The sequence below is a fragment of the Triticum aestivum genome, chromosome 3D (assembly GCF_018294505.1).
Source record: "Triticum aestivum cultivar Chinese Spring chromosome 3D, IWGSC CS RefSeq v2.1, whole genome shotgun sequence".
Taxonomy (NCBI): domain Eukaryota; kingdom Viridiplantae; phylum Streptophyta; class Magnoliopsida; order Poales; family Poaceae; genus Triticum; species Triticum aestivum.
In genome coordinates this window covers 293,743,047-293,757,151 of record NC_057802.1, presented here as the reverse complement: position 1 = coordinate 293,757,151, position 14,105 = coordinate 293,743,047, and the positions used below count along the sequence as shown (strand labels likewise).

Below are 14,105 nucleotides of genomic sequence, written 5' to 3'. Positions count from 1 at the left end.
ACTTGGGTCCTTGAGTGGATGACAGGTGATGTGCACCATGAAGCCAAAGCTCAAGATATCATTGAGCTTACTTCCCTGCCCACTCTAGGTGAGCTCTATGGACCTGGTTTTCAGCTCCACAGGAATGCATTGGAGAGCATATTTCAGAAGCCTGAACCCAACATGAGTCAGATGCTCAGTATGATGAAGCCTCTGCCACAAGATGTTGAATATCCTAAGGAATTCTTTGTCGAAGACCTCGAGTATCTGCCCCGTACCATTTATCACATTGTAAGGCGAACTCTATGGCCCGTCAAAGGACATTCTCCTGCAGCCAAGCTTGAAGGCTCGGTGAAGACATTGGTTTTCTATATTCTCAATGGCATCAGCTTCAATGCTCAAGATTTCTTCATCAGACAACTTCCGGCATCTGGAATTGATCTATTTGGCTTGAAGTTTTATGCTCCATAGGTGATGCGCTTACTCAAGCTTCACTCTTCTGTCAACTATCAGCCCTCTGCGCACAACCATCTTATCTTCTTGCCTGAGGTTGATATGTCTGTCGAAGCCATCTACCCTGAGCCTGCCAAGGAGCCAATTTATCTTCACAATGTCGATAACCAAAGCTATTCGCAACCAATTGAGGGAGTTCTTGATGCAACTCGTGTTTATCCTCTGGCTGGCAATACACGTGCACCTCATCGTGCAACTACTAAAGCCACTGAAAGCACTATTGCTCAAAGGCCTCGGAAGCGATCTCGTGTACTCAATGGCCGAGAGCTTCTTGTGGCCTTACATCAGAAACAGGATAGGCACCATGACTGGTTGAAGCGTCAGATGCAGAGCCTCTTGGTGGAAGTTAATCGCATTCGCAATCTTGCCACCAAGAACGCATTCGTGTCACATGAAACCTGTCGGAGGTCCTAGAAGAGTTTGACATTGCTATGCTCTGAAGACGATCTTCGCGAAGATGGCTTCACAGAGCGCTACAAATTTGATACCACGCCTCCCCGGAATGTCGTCTTGCGTCGTACTCCTTCCTTAGAAGACTCGGAGTATTCATCTTCGGCTGCAATTGTTGTTGCGAGAGTCGTCGATGAAGAAGACGATGCCACTTCACCAACCATGACTTCGCCACGTCTCGACACTGCACCAGGCCCCTCTGCACCACCAAACTCCAACGTCGACCCTGCACCTTCATCTACTCCTGATGGGAATGAGTAGATGCTCTATGTCTTCAAACCTTTTTGGTCCTTACTGACAAAAGGGGGAGAAGCATATGAGTTGATAGTCTTCAAGCAGGTCCATATGGGTGGTTGCTATATCTTTTTTCCAAGTGGTTACAACTCTCGTTTTTTATACATTTGGTTCTTTTGGGTTGTAACACTTAAACTTGATGGTCGTCTGCTACTTTGCTTGCTATTCTATGATGCGATGATAAATTCTGCATGAAGTCATTCCGCAGACGTCCATTTTTCAATATGCATGTCATTATCTTTGTTATATCTTTATATGCATGATGAATTGTCTTCTTATGTTGAAAAGGATCTCCACAAAGTCAAACCAGCCATGTGCATTTGCATTCAAACGCAAACTATTTATATGCACATCTTCAGGGGGAGCCTTTTGCTACTTATGAAGACAATACCTTAATCCTTACAATTTCACATACTTTTATCCCCGTTGAAAACTTCAACCAGTTTGTCATCAATCACCAAAAAGGGGGAGATTGTAAGTGCATCTAGTGCCACCCCTAGTTGGTTTTGGAGTATTGATGACAAACTTGGTTGAGGGACTAATGTGTTTGTGAGAATTGCAGGACAACACAGGTAGTAGTCCCTCATTGATTCGGTTTACCTACCGGAGATGGCCCCTAAAAATGTGTGAAGACATTGAAGACAATGGTGGTCTGTGAAGATATTCACAATGAAGACTATGACATGAGAAGACATCGCATGAAGACTATGGAGTGCGAAGACATAGTCATTTCGTAGTGTCCTTTTCTTCTTTGTTGAGTCATAGGAACCACCGCACTGTTAAGTGGGGTCCAAGTGAACAAAGTCAGAGTGACTGAAGTGATGCTCAACCAAATCCTATGTCTTCGAGCGAAGACAATGAGAGCAAATCTTATCCAGAGCTGGATGAGTCAGCTTTACTTGTAGCCCAAGTCAAGCTACCGCGTGTGTTTGAAATCTGACCGTTGGACACGTGTCAGTTCCTTAGTGACCCAGGGTCATTTCGAACAAATCAGGTTGGGTTGCCTCCTGGCTATAAATAGCCCACCCCCTACACCATAAATTGGTGGCTGCTCAGAGTTAGTGCACGGCTTTTGTCGTTTGAGAGCAACCCACCTCCGAAGCATTTGAGAGAGAAATCCTTGCGAGGACAAAGCCCAAAACACCCAGAGCCAAAGAGTGTTAGGCATCACTGAAGTCTTTCTGTCCGCGTGATCTGAAGACTTGTTACACTTGAGGACTGTGAATCCTCCAGCCGGTTAGGCGTCGCATTCTGAGCATCCAAGAGTCATTGTGGATTGTCGGTGAACGAAGTCTGTGAAGGTTTGGAAGTCTACCTTGAAGACTTACCAGAGTGATTGGGCGAGGACTAAGTGTCCTTAGCTCAAGGGGAATAAGGTGAAGACGCGGTCTTCTGAGTTGAATCTCAGCCTCCCTAACCAGACGTACAGTTGTCACAGCAACTGGAACTGGTCCAATAAATCCCTGTCCTCACCAAGCAACTGGTTCTATCTCCTCCCTCTCTTTATTTACAGTTTGTCTTCGTGAAGTCATTGCCTGCTTGCCTGATCTAATTGACTTCACTGTGTGACGACTATTGTTGTTTGGCTTCATACTATCTTCCATCCTGATCCATTCTACCTAGCTGCTGATAGTCTTCGTGCTTTCACTTCATTGCTTACTTGACTATAGCTTGTCTAGTGTAGTCTACCTTCCGTTGCATATCAATAGGCTCATATCTACTGTTTGTCTTCAAAGCCCCTATGTTTTGAAGACTTCCATAAAAATCGCCTATTCACCCCCCCCCCCCTCTAGTCGATAACTAGCACTTTGAAAGCTCTAATTGATCAACTAGGATCAGCTAGAACTAGAGGAGGCTCCAAAACTTGTGTCTCCAAAGACAAAAATCCTCTAGTATATATAGCTTGGAGGAGAGGGGAGGGGCGCCACAAGGGGGGAAGGTTTCCCTTCCCCCTTGGCCGGCCAAGGAGGGGTAAGCCCCCTCCAATTAATGCGGCCTCCCGCCCTTCCTTCCCCAAGTGGAAGGGGGGCGCCTCCTTATTGGGCCCAAGTGGCCCAAGTAGCTTTCCACTACTTGGCATTTTTAGGCCCATTGATATTTAAATATAAAGCCTCCTAATCATATTTAGATCCTTTTAATATTAGTTTAACATCACCGAAACTATTTCCACCTATATATAATATATCGGTAATACCCGGTATTGCCCGATAAACTCTAAAACCCCTTCGCTAACCCCGAAACGCTTCCGATTCATCTCGAAACTATTTCGAATATTAATTGAATAGTTTCACAAATATATTCTTGTTACCCCCGTCCTACTAATACTCAGCAGATCATGATTACCTTAAGTTTGTGACCCTGTGGGTTCGATAAAACATAGACATGAACAAAACCCCTTTGTTCCATATCGATCCCTATGAGTACACGGATGACATTTGAGTGAACCTATAGTTATCATGTGCTATTACCTTTGCTTCGCGATACTTTACAAAATCCGAGGTGAGATATATCGGTATCCTCTTGAGTCATACACATGCTCACTATACCGGTCTCCACGGTTTTGTTCTTCTTTCTCGTATACATGTTCCAACATCCCCGTGACATAGTCACCTGTGTCTGGCCAGACGATGATGGATGTCGTCACACCGAGAGGGCCCTAAGAATATCTCTCCATCGTCGGAGGAGCAAATTCCACTCTCGGGCTATCTAGTCCCTTGTCAAACTTTCCAATGAACCTGTAAGTTGTTGTTATGATCATCGTGTTACAGATGACGTTTGAGCAACCCCAAAGTTCATCGTGCGGTAAGAAGTGACTACGATACTCTCATGGTCTAAGGAACTAAATCACACGTTAACACTCCATGTTATAACAATTGACTTCTGACGATATAATCAGTATAACAAACAAGTTTGGGTTGATTCAATATGATCGTTCTTCTAACATCATACTCTCAATATTGTTTTAGGACTATCGCTACACTTAACAATATTCTAAGATCCGAAAAACATGAGCACCAACAACACTTGAGCCAGTCTTAGAGGCGAGATTAGGAACCTTATTTTACCATTTATCATTCTACACGTGCATATGAGTTTCCTACTGAATCGCATATTTCAGGATCATAGCAGTTATAGCATAGACTATGAACTCTTAATTATGAACATGAAAAATATAATAATACAATATTATTGCCTGTACAGCATATTTTCAACAAGCCAAGCATGAATTCGGCTTTTTCTAGGAAAAGTCTATGCCTTCGCAAACAACCCCTAACTACTGTAATTTTACTACTCTTGACATGTCGACTGATTTGTCCATATTGTTATAGTCAGTTTTCGGCTTCACCCACCTAAGGTACTTAACTGGTTCAACCAGAAATAACAATCACAGAGGTGCTCCCGGTATGCCGTTAGCCAAACAAGCAGAAACGTAGGGAGTAAATATAGGAGCCAGACAACCCAGCTATTGTCCAAAGACACAAGTGGACATCAATGCTTATTATGGCGTAAAGTCGAAGGAAGTCGTCGATATCTCCACGGAGTACTTCGACGCGTCGTATTGGGTTGTCTATGCAGCCCCCGGGAACGGCCTGTGGTTCCACTATGTGGTGATCAACGAGGTGTGCGACCCGAGGAGTTATCCTATTTGCTATCATGATTGGGATCGACGTCCCGTCCGAGTTTTTGGTGCATGCATGGCAGCGGTCCAGACGCCCGTAAAGCTCCCTGCTTTGCCTCTGGTTTGTGGGAAAACGAACCTCCGGACCGGTCCACGGATCGATGAGGTACCGTGTTGGATGTCAAATGCATCCGGACCACTCGGTCCAGACAGATGCGCGCGATTCGAGGGCCAATGTTGGAGATGCCCTAAGACGGAATACATTTTTGAGATTATTTTTAACACGGCACCAACATAGGCGCTCATATATACGAGCATACACTCATCCTATGCGCACGAACGTACGCCCTACCCCTATGAGCACTTTCGAGAAATAAAGCCGACACATCATCTTGAGATTGACGAAGTCATTGCACGCGTCTCCATAGTCGACATAACTGTCTCCTCTCTCCCACTGAACAGACATCACCGGAAGTCTGAAATAAATTCAGAAAAATGCAAGCACACGTGGACCCTGATTCCACCACAAACAACATATTTTAGATTGATGAGACGATCGAGTTGCCAGGAGCCCAGGGCACGGGTGGCTCCTGAAATGACAATCTACATATGATTTTCTGTTTTCAGGATACAGATTGAGCGCTAAAAGGAGTAAAAAGAGGGATAGCGCTCATCGTTTTCATCAAAGAAAAGTGCGATCACCACACAGTGGACCGGGAAACAGCATCGCTAGGGCAGCGGCAGAATGTGCGCGTACTTGATCACCTTGGAGACGGTCTCCAGGACTTGCATGGGGGTCACATTGCCAACCACGGTCACCGTCTTCATCCCCAGCTCTATTCTGATGGACACAACTCCTGCACAACAAGAGGCAACTCATACTCTCATAGTATGTACACTTGTAGTAGTACACTTGATCGCCTACCGTGGAGCTTGGAGATCTGCTTCTCGACCTTCCTCGCACAGCCATGGCAGTGCATCGACACCTTCAGGGCCACGGTCTGCGCCATGCATGCCAATGCAAGGGAAACATTAGGTGCCACAAGTTACGGCCACATCTCGAGGTAAATTTCCGCTTCCGCTTGCGTTTCCGGAATCACGCGCTAGCTTACCTTGGGCTCCACATGCGCACCTGCCTTGGGTTGCTCGTCAACATGGAGATCCGTCACGGGCACGACCCGGTTCTGATCCCGGTGGCTCCTCAGCAGCCCGTTCCTCTCGTTGTTGTCTTCGTCTTCCTCCAGCCGGGGGCTGGCAGAGGAACGTGGCATCCAACGCAGAGCTTTCTTCAAACCCATCGTTGAAGCCATGTCTACTGGGATATGAATGTCACTCACATATATAGAGGTGCTATCTACATGCATCAGGCAACCAATACTATTAGGGATACGAAGAAGATCAACCACCAACCTAGAGAAAAAATCCTTAGCAAAGTCGCTGGTAGATCTATCCGTCCAACTAAACGATTAGGCGATTAGTTGAGTGACTGTGGTTGTGACTGAGGCAACACTGCCGTCAACTTAGTAATGTGATCATATCGAACCGAAGTAGCACACAATTGATTGGGCACTCATCAGGCACAAAATTGACAAATCTCACCCCCATTCCCACATACTCCAAAAGATACAAACTGCAGCAACAAAGCCACTTGCTCTTGCCAATACCACTATTGGAGGATAGATAGATAGGTACATCAGAGTTATACTGACATAAATTCAAGTCACTAACAAAATGTACTAAAAGCCCTTCTTGCTTTTCTTTATCAATCAACACAGATCATTATTCAAACCTCTCCTCAACAACCGCTCACGTCTTCAGATGCCACCAACAAATTAGACATTTCGACCAAGCAACACCTAAAATTTCATGATGCGCAATTAGTTGCATTCTCACCAAAACTCTAAAGTGCATTTCTCAAGTGCTGCTCTTGAAAAACAGGCTTACCACAACTCAAGCAACAAATGCACCCCCTGCTCTGCTGTGAAGCGACCCCCATCAGATAACTACAGCACGAGCAGGCATCTATAAGACCTGCCACAACATAAATCATAGTTAACCCAGGTATCCAACCTCCAAGTCAGGATTTACATGATTGGGAGATAATGCACGCGGGGGATAGAAGGGTAAAGGAGAAAACAAGAGAAAAGGGGGAACATCTCGGAGGAACGGTGCTTTGCTCAATTAAAATACATTTATCTTGGAAACTTAAGAACCAAAAATGCCAGAACAGAACAGTACCTAATATAATTTAGGACACCAAGCCACCCAAAGTGCTCAGATCATAACCAGAGATCACAAAGGGCCTACAACAGGGCCTGCATAAGATGAGCGCATGTCACGATGAGTATGCAGAGCAGAGAAGAAATATCAGAAAAAATAATCGTGTGCAACTGACCGTAAGCAGCTTATTCAGATGAAATTCACCTTACAGGGTGCTTCACTGACTGAAGTTCATCTCTGAGTATCTGCGGTACAAGAGGACCTGAATAAGCTCACAGCTCTTGTCCAAAAAATACTCCCTCCATTTCAAAATAATTGAAGTTCTAGGATTTTCCTAAGTCAAAACCTTTTTTAGTTTTCCCGCAAAAAAAAACCTTTTTTAGTTTGACCAATTTTATAGAAAAATCCACAAAGATCTAAAATATCAAATATATATAATATAAATATATATTTCATAATGAATCTAATGAAATAAATTTGTTTTTGTAGATGTTGAAACATTTCTATATATACTTGGTCACAATCCTAGAACTTCAATTATTTTGAAACGTGCATAGTACTCTACAAAAATAATATTTTCCGAGTAAAAATATCTTACCTCCTATGCTTGTTCTGGCGCTGATCAAGCTCTTCAGTCACAATATCTGCATCACAAATTATAGATAAATGAAACAACTTATAAATTGTAGCACATGCTAAGAGTTTTTAAGCAGTATGGCGTAACAGGGGATCTCACAACTTACCGTTTTGAGGAGGAGATTTAGCCCCATGGTTAACGTTACCTTCCCTGTATTAATAAATAAATATATGTTAATGCCCTTTATGCTTAGAAGGAACCTTCATGAATGAAGCAACAGATAAATAGTGAAATATGATAAATTATCAGGTTGGAACAGGGGCAGAGAAAATATTATGAGCACCCGAAGTAAAGCAAATTACATGTTTGCACAGCTAACAATTAGTAATATCAGCTCATTCTGACGGTGGCTGATTCAAAAGGTGAACAACGTGTTAATTAGTCAACACTAATATTACCTGGATGGAACTGACGACGATGTCTGTCCTGAAGACCTAGAGTAAAAGCTTGGATCAAGGGTAATGTAAGGTGGATATGATCCTCCAAAAGCCCCAGCTGCACCAGCCAATAGTGGCAACCTATTGCCATTATTTAAAAGTATTGTAAGATGAGCAAAAAACACGTACAAATATTATAACAGGTGGCTCTCTGCTAAAATAGCAGAATTAGTCTTAAGTCCAGGGGGGGACACAAAAAAAGAGAAGAGATCAATAAAAGCTTGAACAATACAAAAAAGGAATTACATATAAGCTCAATGTACAAACATTGTAAAACAATTTCAGCTATCAAGTATCCCCTTATCATATTTCAAATATGAGAAACTAAAAAACTCACTTTCAGCAACACAGCAACTCTTGAAGTCATAGTATACGGACATAGTAAAGTAAGATAAGCCAGATGTAGTCAAAAGTGAGAGACAACAAGATACATGCATTCAAATGATTCAGTGCAAATTATGTTTGGGCTTGATCCATTTACTGTCTTGTAAACCCCTTGCATGACTACATCGAGTACCACCGCAACAAACATCATTTCATAGACGGTGATGAAAATCTGACAGAACGATAAACATAGTAAGACTTATGAAATATACCACGCCATTTCGTTATTTCCCATTCCCAGCTGCTGCTGAGCCACATAGCCAGGGAGGGCCATACCAACAGTAGGAACTCCAAGCCCACCTGGATGCTGGCCGCCAAATTGCATCACTGCGTGAAGGATAAATAGGAAATAAATGGCCCAAGTGACTAGATTAGAAGAAAAACTAAATTAGAAATGTATCGGAGGTCCAAAAAGTATTTGAGGTGTGTCAGCTGGGTCCTATTAATAACTAACAAAATGCACGTCAGCTGAGGTTCACAGGTCCTATGCAGGTCTGACCTGTCAGCGTGACGCGTTGACTGATGCCATGTAAGCTCTATTTTGTAAAAAAGACCTAGAAATATATCTTTTCATTTCCTTGTGCCTAACCTCCCCCCAACACATAAGCCAACGGTGTTGGCGGGGTTATTTAGCTGGAAGTTCTCTGACAGACCGCTTTGGGCACGCATGCACCTTTGCCACCGTCGCACGATGCTGGTATGATTCCACCCACATGGACATGGGCTCCCGTGTGTGCAGCCCCGCACTCACATCACACCACATACCAGCAGCTCGTGCCGTTACAGTACGTGCGCCACACCATCTCCTCCAACAGTTTTCTGCCCACGGCAGGGGCATGGGGAGGCGCCCTTGGAGTGCTGGAACACGAGCGCGATGCATACGTAACCCGTGGCCATTTACGCAGCAGCAGCGCCAAGCGCGCGTGCGGGTTGTTGACCTGGAAGGCAAGGTGGACATGGGGGCGTCAGCGTCCATACAGGTTGCCGGTGAGTCGCTTGCGGAGGCCGCCCTGCAGGTGCTGGACAGAGAGAGCCGCAGCCAGTGCCGTATGCAGGAGCGACATGGCAGTGATACTTGAGCAGGAAACATGTAGTCCTCCGAGTGGAAGAACGGGCAGGTGGAGGAGAAAGCCATGGGCGACTCATTCTCGTCCTCAGCCTGCTTATCCGAGACAATCTTGACAAAGCCTTCCACCTAAACAGCAATACTAGTGGCACCATGTCTGCTGATCTTGCTGAGAACCAGCTACTTGAAGTGCCTCGGGGAGAATGACAATGAGGACTCACAGGGGCTTCTCTCCATGATGTTTCTCATTGTTTCTTGCAGAAGCTGTTGGCTATTGTTTGTCGGTTGTGTGCGCCTATGTATGGAGGATGATGGAAAGAATGGGGTTTTGTACTGTGAGAAGAAACTGGCGAGCAGAAGCCACCAAATTGAGCAGAGAGAGAAGATAAGTGGCTGTGAGCTCTGCGCTGTTTCTTACTTGACTCTGCACGGCATCAGGCGTGATGGCCCGGCCATGGGAATGGCCCATTGGAGAACTTCCCATTGAGCAACCCTGCCGACTCCCACCGGCATAGGTGTTTGCTTTTAACTTGAAGAGGGACGGGGATGTTGGGGACAATAAAACTAGAAGATATAGTTTTCTAGGGTATCTTTTGCAAAATGGAGCTGAGATGGCACCAGTCAATGTAACACATGGGTAAGTCAGGCCTAGAATCCTAGATAGGACCTGTGATGAACCATACCCAGACGTGCATTTTCATAGTTATAAGACCCGGCTGGCACACCTCAAATAATTTCAGGACCTTGGGTACATTTTACTCATTAAACTATCACCAGAAAACAAGAACGTTGGATGGTTAAGAAAGCAAACCTGGCAGGAGAGCTGGAGTGCCAGGAAAATTTTGCTCACCCTGGGCAAGACCAGCAGCCCCAATAACCTGGGCTCCACCATACATGAAGGAGCCCCGTCCAGTTTCTTTGTTGGTTTTTTCCACCTCAGATGTCTTGGATTGATTTGAACTAGGATATGAACCATTCTCGTCACTTTCAGTTGATCTAGCAGGTAGGTGCTGAGCACTTGGTGAAGCATTGCCTGTCCGATGGCTCAACTGCTGAGTTGGGATTCTCATTGCAGCTTGACTAGGTACTTGGCCTGACTTCTGGTGCATAATTGAGTTATGATTTTGCTGTTGCGTAGAAACCCTGGAAGTTTGCTGAAATGAGGGTGTGGGCCGATTATGTGAAGGAACACCAATGCTTGCATTTCCCCCTTGAGCCCTGTTATTAGGGGATTGACCAGAATTGATTGATGATGATGCAAACCCTGATGAGTATGATGATCCTCCTACACTTCTTGCAGGAGATGGTCTAACAGGACCCTCGGCATGAAACCTATCTCGTCCACCATAGTCCGTGGTTCCTTTCCCTCTAACTACTGGACCAGATTGTAGCTTCATGTTGTCATCCATCTTCATGGAAGATGGATGAACCTTATTTGAACCTCCTGGTTGTATGTCCCTTCTTTGAGCTCCCACTTGGTTTGAGGCACCAGAGGGATAAAATGGTGGTGACGCAGAATTTAAGCTTGAATTGACAACATTCTTTTTAGCAGGAACTGCTTCCGAATGTGCATTTGAAATTTGGCCAGGCTCTCTGGCCGCTGCAGAATGAGCGGTCGGTTCGCGAGATCTTGTTGGTCTGAACAAGTGATGACAAGAAAAGTGTGTGAGAAACATTACTTTGTACTGAACAAAGCAGTATTATATGAATCCAATTGTCCCAAGATATTGTTACTTACTGTTTACGTTGGAACCCGACAACATCTCGGTTGTTCTTTGCAATTGTGTCATAACGTCTGGGTCCTCTCCCGCGGACAATCTTTTGGGGCCGGTTCTGGTTTTCACTGTGATTTTGGTTGTCGCTATCTTCGTGATAACTGTGGTACCTCCCTCCTCTTGAAAATCCACGGGCAGTGCCTCTAGTCCTACCTCCACTACCACGACCTCTAAAACGGCCTCTTGACATTCGCTTATCCTACAATGCAGAGAATTAACCTCAATATTGAAAAAAAATGTTTTTGCACATCAAATCAAAGGTAATGAGTACTTACTTCATAGCGCTCCTCATGCACGTTCATCTCCTCGAATCTGTCATGCACCCATGCTTGATCGTCTTTAGCATCCCATAACTTCCTCCCACCAAGCATTCGCCTAGTTTATAACAAAAATATCAGCATATGTCCCGGACAAGACTAATGGGTTGTTTGGTTTCAGCCGAGGTTAGCCCCGCCAAATCGTTGGCGCTGTTGGCGAGCCAAAAAATTGGCCAATGCTTCCACCGCCCTCGCCCTTACCAACAAATTGGCGTAAAAGAAGGAGAGGACAGGGGAGGCGGGCTGGCGTGCCAATTATTTGGATCCCATCCAAACGCGCACCCTACAGCTGGTCAACGACCAATTTTTTGGTCGGGCACCTCAGGGCTGTAAACCAAACAGCCGCTAAGCAACAATTACAGCCAACATTATCCAATATTCCAAACAGTGGCATGCTAACAAGACCTGTAAATAAAAGTAAATTGACTAAACATAAACTGCAAAAACCCAGCCAAAACTATGACAACGGCCAACAAGTTCATATGTTGAATAACCCAGCCACCACAGTACGTCGACCCTTCTTACCAAGATACCAGCTTGCAACCGCAAATGCAACACAAAATTTCCCAGGAAGCTGGATGCATGTGGTGACAGAATAACTGACCATATCCAGTTACCATTACACTGCAAGCTATTTGCAGACCAACAATGTAGGCATAATTTTGGCAGAAAGAGCTGGGACATGTATGTGCCTAACCCTATCGAGGAAACATAACGAATCTGACAGCTACAAGGTTTTCCAACATTGCATGCCTCCAAACATGGTTGTACTGGAAATATAATTTTATTAAAACCTATAACCGACACATTGTAATGCCTAAGGCAATCTTAATAACAACCTCTTGAGGCACAATTTGAAGTCAAAAAAACACTGCCATAATTGAACTAGTAATTAGTAAAGGTTGGGACTAAATAACACTACATTTGCCAGTCATAGTCTCTACTACCATAACAGCATCTTAAAAAACCAAATTAAAACACAAACACTTTCAATTAACTAAAAAAGTCACGAGATGGATGCAGATGATAATCTATATCCTTGATCTATAGATACTGGAGCTTCCTAGTTCACGCTAATGGAAGTACTTTGTTTTAAACAAACTACACCTGCTTCACCTAACGTTCTCACCTAAGCCTTCTTCTTTAAATTTTAGTTTGCCTCGAATAATTGCAAGTTGTCCAGAAACTATGAGCTGCAGTGGGAAGGTCTATAGTTTATAGAAAGGCACACCTGCGTCGGCCCCGGCCGTCCTCCTGAAACCGGTCATCATGCATGTAAAACGCGCCGGAGGTGGGCACCGCGAACGGCTCCTGCTCCTTCTTCTCTTCCCCGTCAGCCTCAGCCTCCGCCTCCGCTCCCTCCTCCCCAGGCTTCTCGCCCGCCTCCCCCTGGCCGGCGGCGACCTCCTTGGGCGGCACCGCGTGGCCATCATACTCCTCCTCGAGCCCCTCGCCCACCTCCTCCTCGTCCAACAAATCATCGTAGTATTCCTCGTCCTCGTCCTCCTCCACTTCGCCCTCGTAATCCTCCGGGGCACCTTGGCCGTCGTCGTCGTGGTCGGGGTCGATCCGCGCCCTGGGAGGCCGCCTACCTTCCTCGGACCCCTCGTCGTCGCTGGCCTCCCGGCGACGCATCTCCGGGAGAGCGTCGTCGGGGTCGCTCACGTACTCCTCATCCACCTCCGACTCGACATCCTGCTCCGCCGCATCCTCGGGTTCGGGTGTCAGAGGCGCCGCGGGGGGCTTCTCGGTGGCGGGGGATTGCTCCGGGTGCGCGTCCGGGGGCGGCGGGTCGGCCATGGGCGGAGCGGAGGAGAGCGAGCGAAGCAACCCTAGATTTGAGTCGCGGTGTGGGGAGAGGTCAGAGGGAGTTCGAATCGAAGGGAAGACGGGAGCAGGGGACAGGGGTGGACTCGTGGAACGGAAACGGGATGGATTACGGGGATTTCGGGAACGGACCGAGGACGTGACGTTTGAATCGCGCTCGTCACGGGTTTTGAATAGGACGATGCTCTGCGTCGGTCGGTCGATCGATCGAGCCGGAGCCGTTCGCAGCATCGATGCCGAGCCGTCGCAGTATCGTGGCCGGCCGGCGGTGGCCTTCTAATGCAAGACTTTTAGAAAGGTGTTTAGAAAAATATAAATTATTTTTTCTTTAAGTATAGGTGCTTATTTGTAAAGCGAAGACGATTAATTAAGCGTTTCTAGGGTAAAACTAGACATTGTTGTTTAAAAGAACCTGCTTTATTTTTCTAAGCACCTAGCATTAGCATTGTACATGGCCTAAATAATATACTCCCTCCATTCCCTTATACAAGGCCACAAACTCAAATTACAGGTACCTAGGTAAAAATTTAAATACAAGGCCACAAACTCAAATTACAGGTACTTAGGTAGAAATTTAAATACAAGGC

The 14,105-nt window shown here is 45.6% G+C and overlaps 2 protein-coding genes and 1 pseudogene across 3 annotated transcripts; all 3 read right to left on the bottom strand.

Annotated features, from left to right (window-relative positions):
* Window positions 1–5,373: 5,373 nt before the first annotated feature.
* On the bottom strand, window positions 5,374–6,219 carry LOC123078501 (heavy metal-associated isoprenylated plant protein 36). The gene is made up of 3 exons (XM_044501033.1): window positions 5,968–6,219; window positions 5,781–5,856; window positions 5,374–5,712 (listed from the first exon to the last, which is right to left on the bottom strand). The coding sequence occupies exons 1-3, from the start codon at window positions 6,217–6,219 to the stop codon at window positions 5,585–5,587; spliced, it is 456 nt and encodes a 151-aa protein (XP_044356968.1). The 3' UTR covers window positions 5,374–5,584.
* Window positions 6,220–6,430: 211 nt separating this feature from the next.
* On the bottom strand, window positions 6,431–13,634 carry LOC123078499 (protein MLN51 homolog). Of its 2 annotated transcripts, none has more exons than XM_044501032.1 (12): window positions 12,923–13,634; window positions 11,650–11,749; window positions 11,338–11,573; window positions 10,411–11,237; window positions 8,746–8,860; window positions 8,111–8,230; window positions 7,819–7,862; window positions 7,674–7,719; window positions 7,280–7,320; window positions 7,094–7,170; window positions 6,800–6,886; window positions 6,431–6,711 (listed from the first exon to the last, which is right to left on the bottom strand). In XM_044501032.1, exons 1-9 carry the CDS (start codon window positions 13,489–13,491, stop codon window positions 7,293–7,295), a joined length of 2,085 nt encoding a protein of 694 aa, XP_044356967.1. In that variant the 5' UTR covers window positions 13,492–13,634; the 3' UTR covers window positions 6,431–6,711; window positions 6,800–6,886; window positions 7,094–7,170; window positions 7,280–7,292. The 2 variants fall into 2 exon arrangements, with proteins under 2 accessions (XP_044356967.1, XP_044356966.1); XM_044501031.1 differs by having other exon boundaries at window positions 7,251–7,320; window positions 12,923–13,633.
* LOC123078500 (uncharacterized) lies at window positions 8,867–10,404 on the bottom strand (annotated as a pseudogene).
* Window positions 13,635–14,105: the final 471 nt, after the last annotated feature.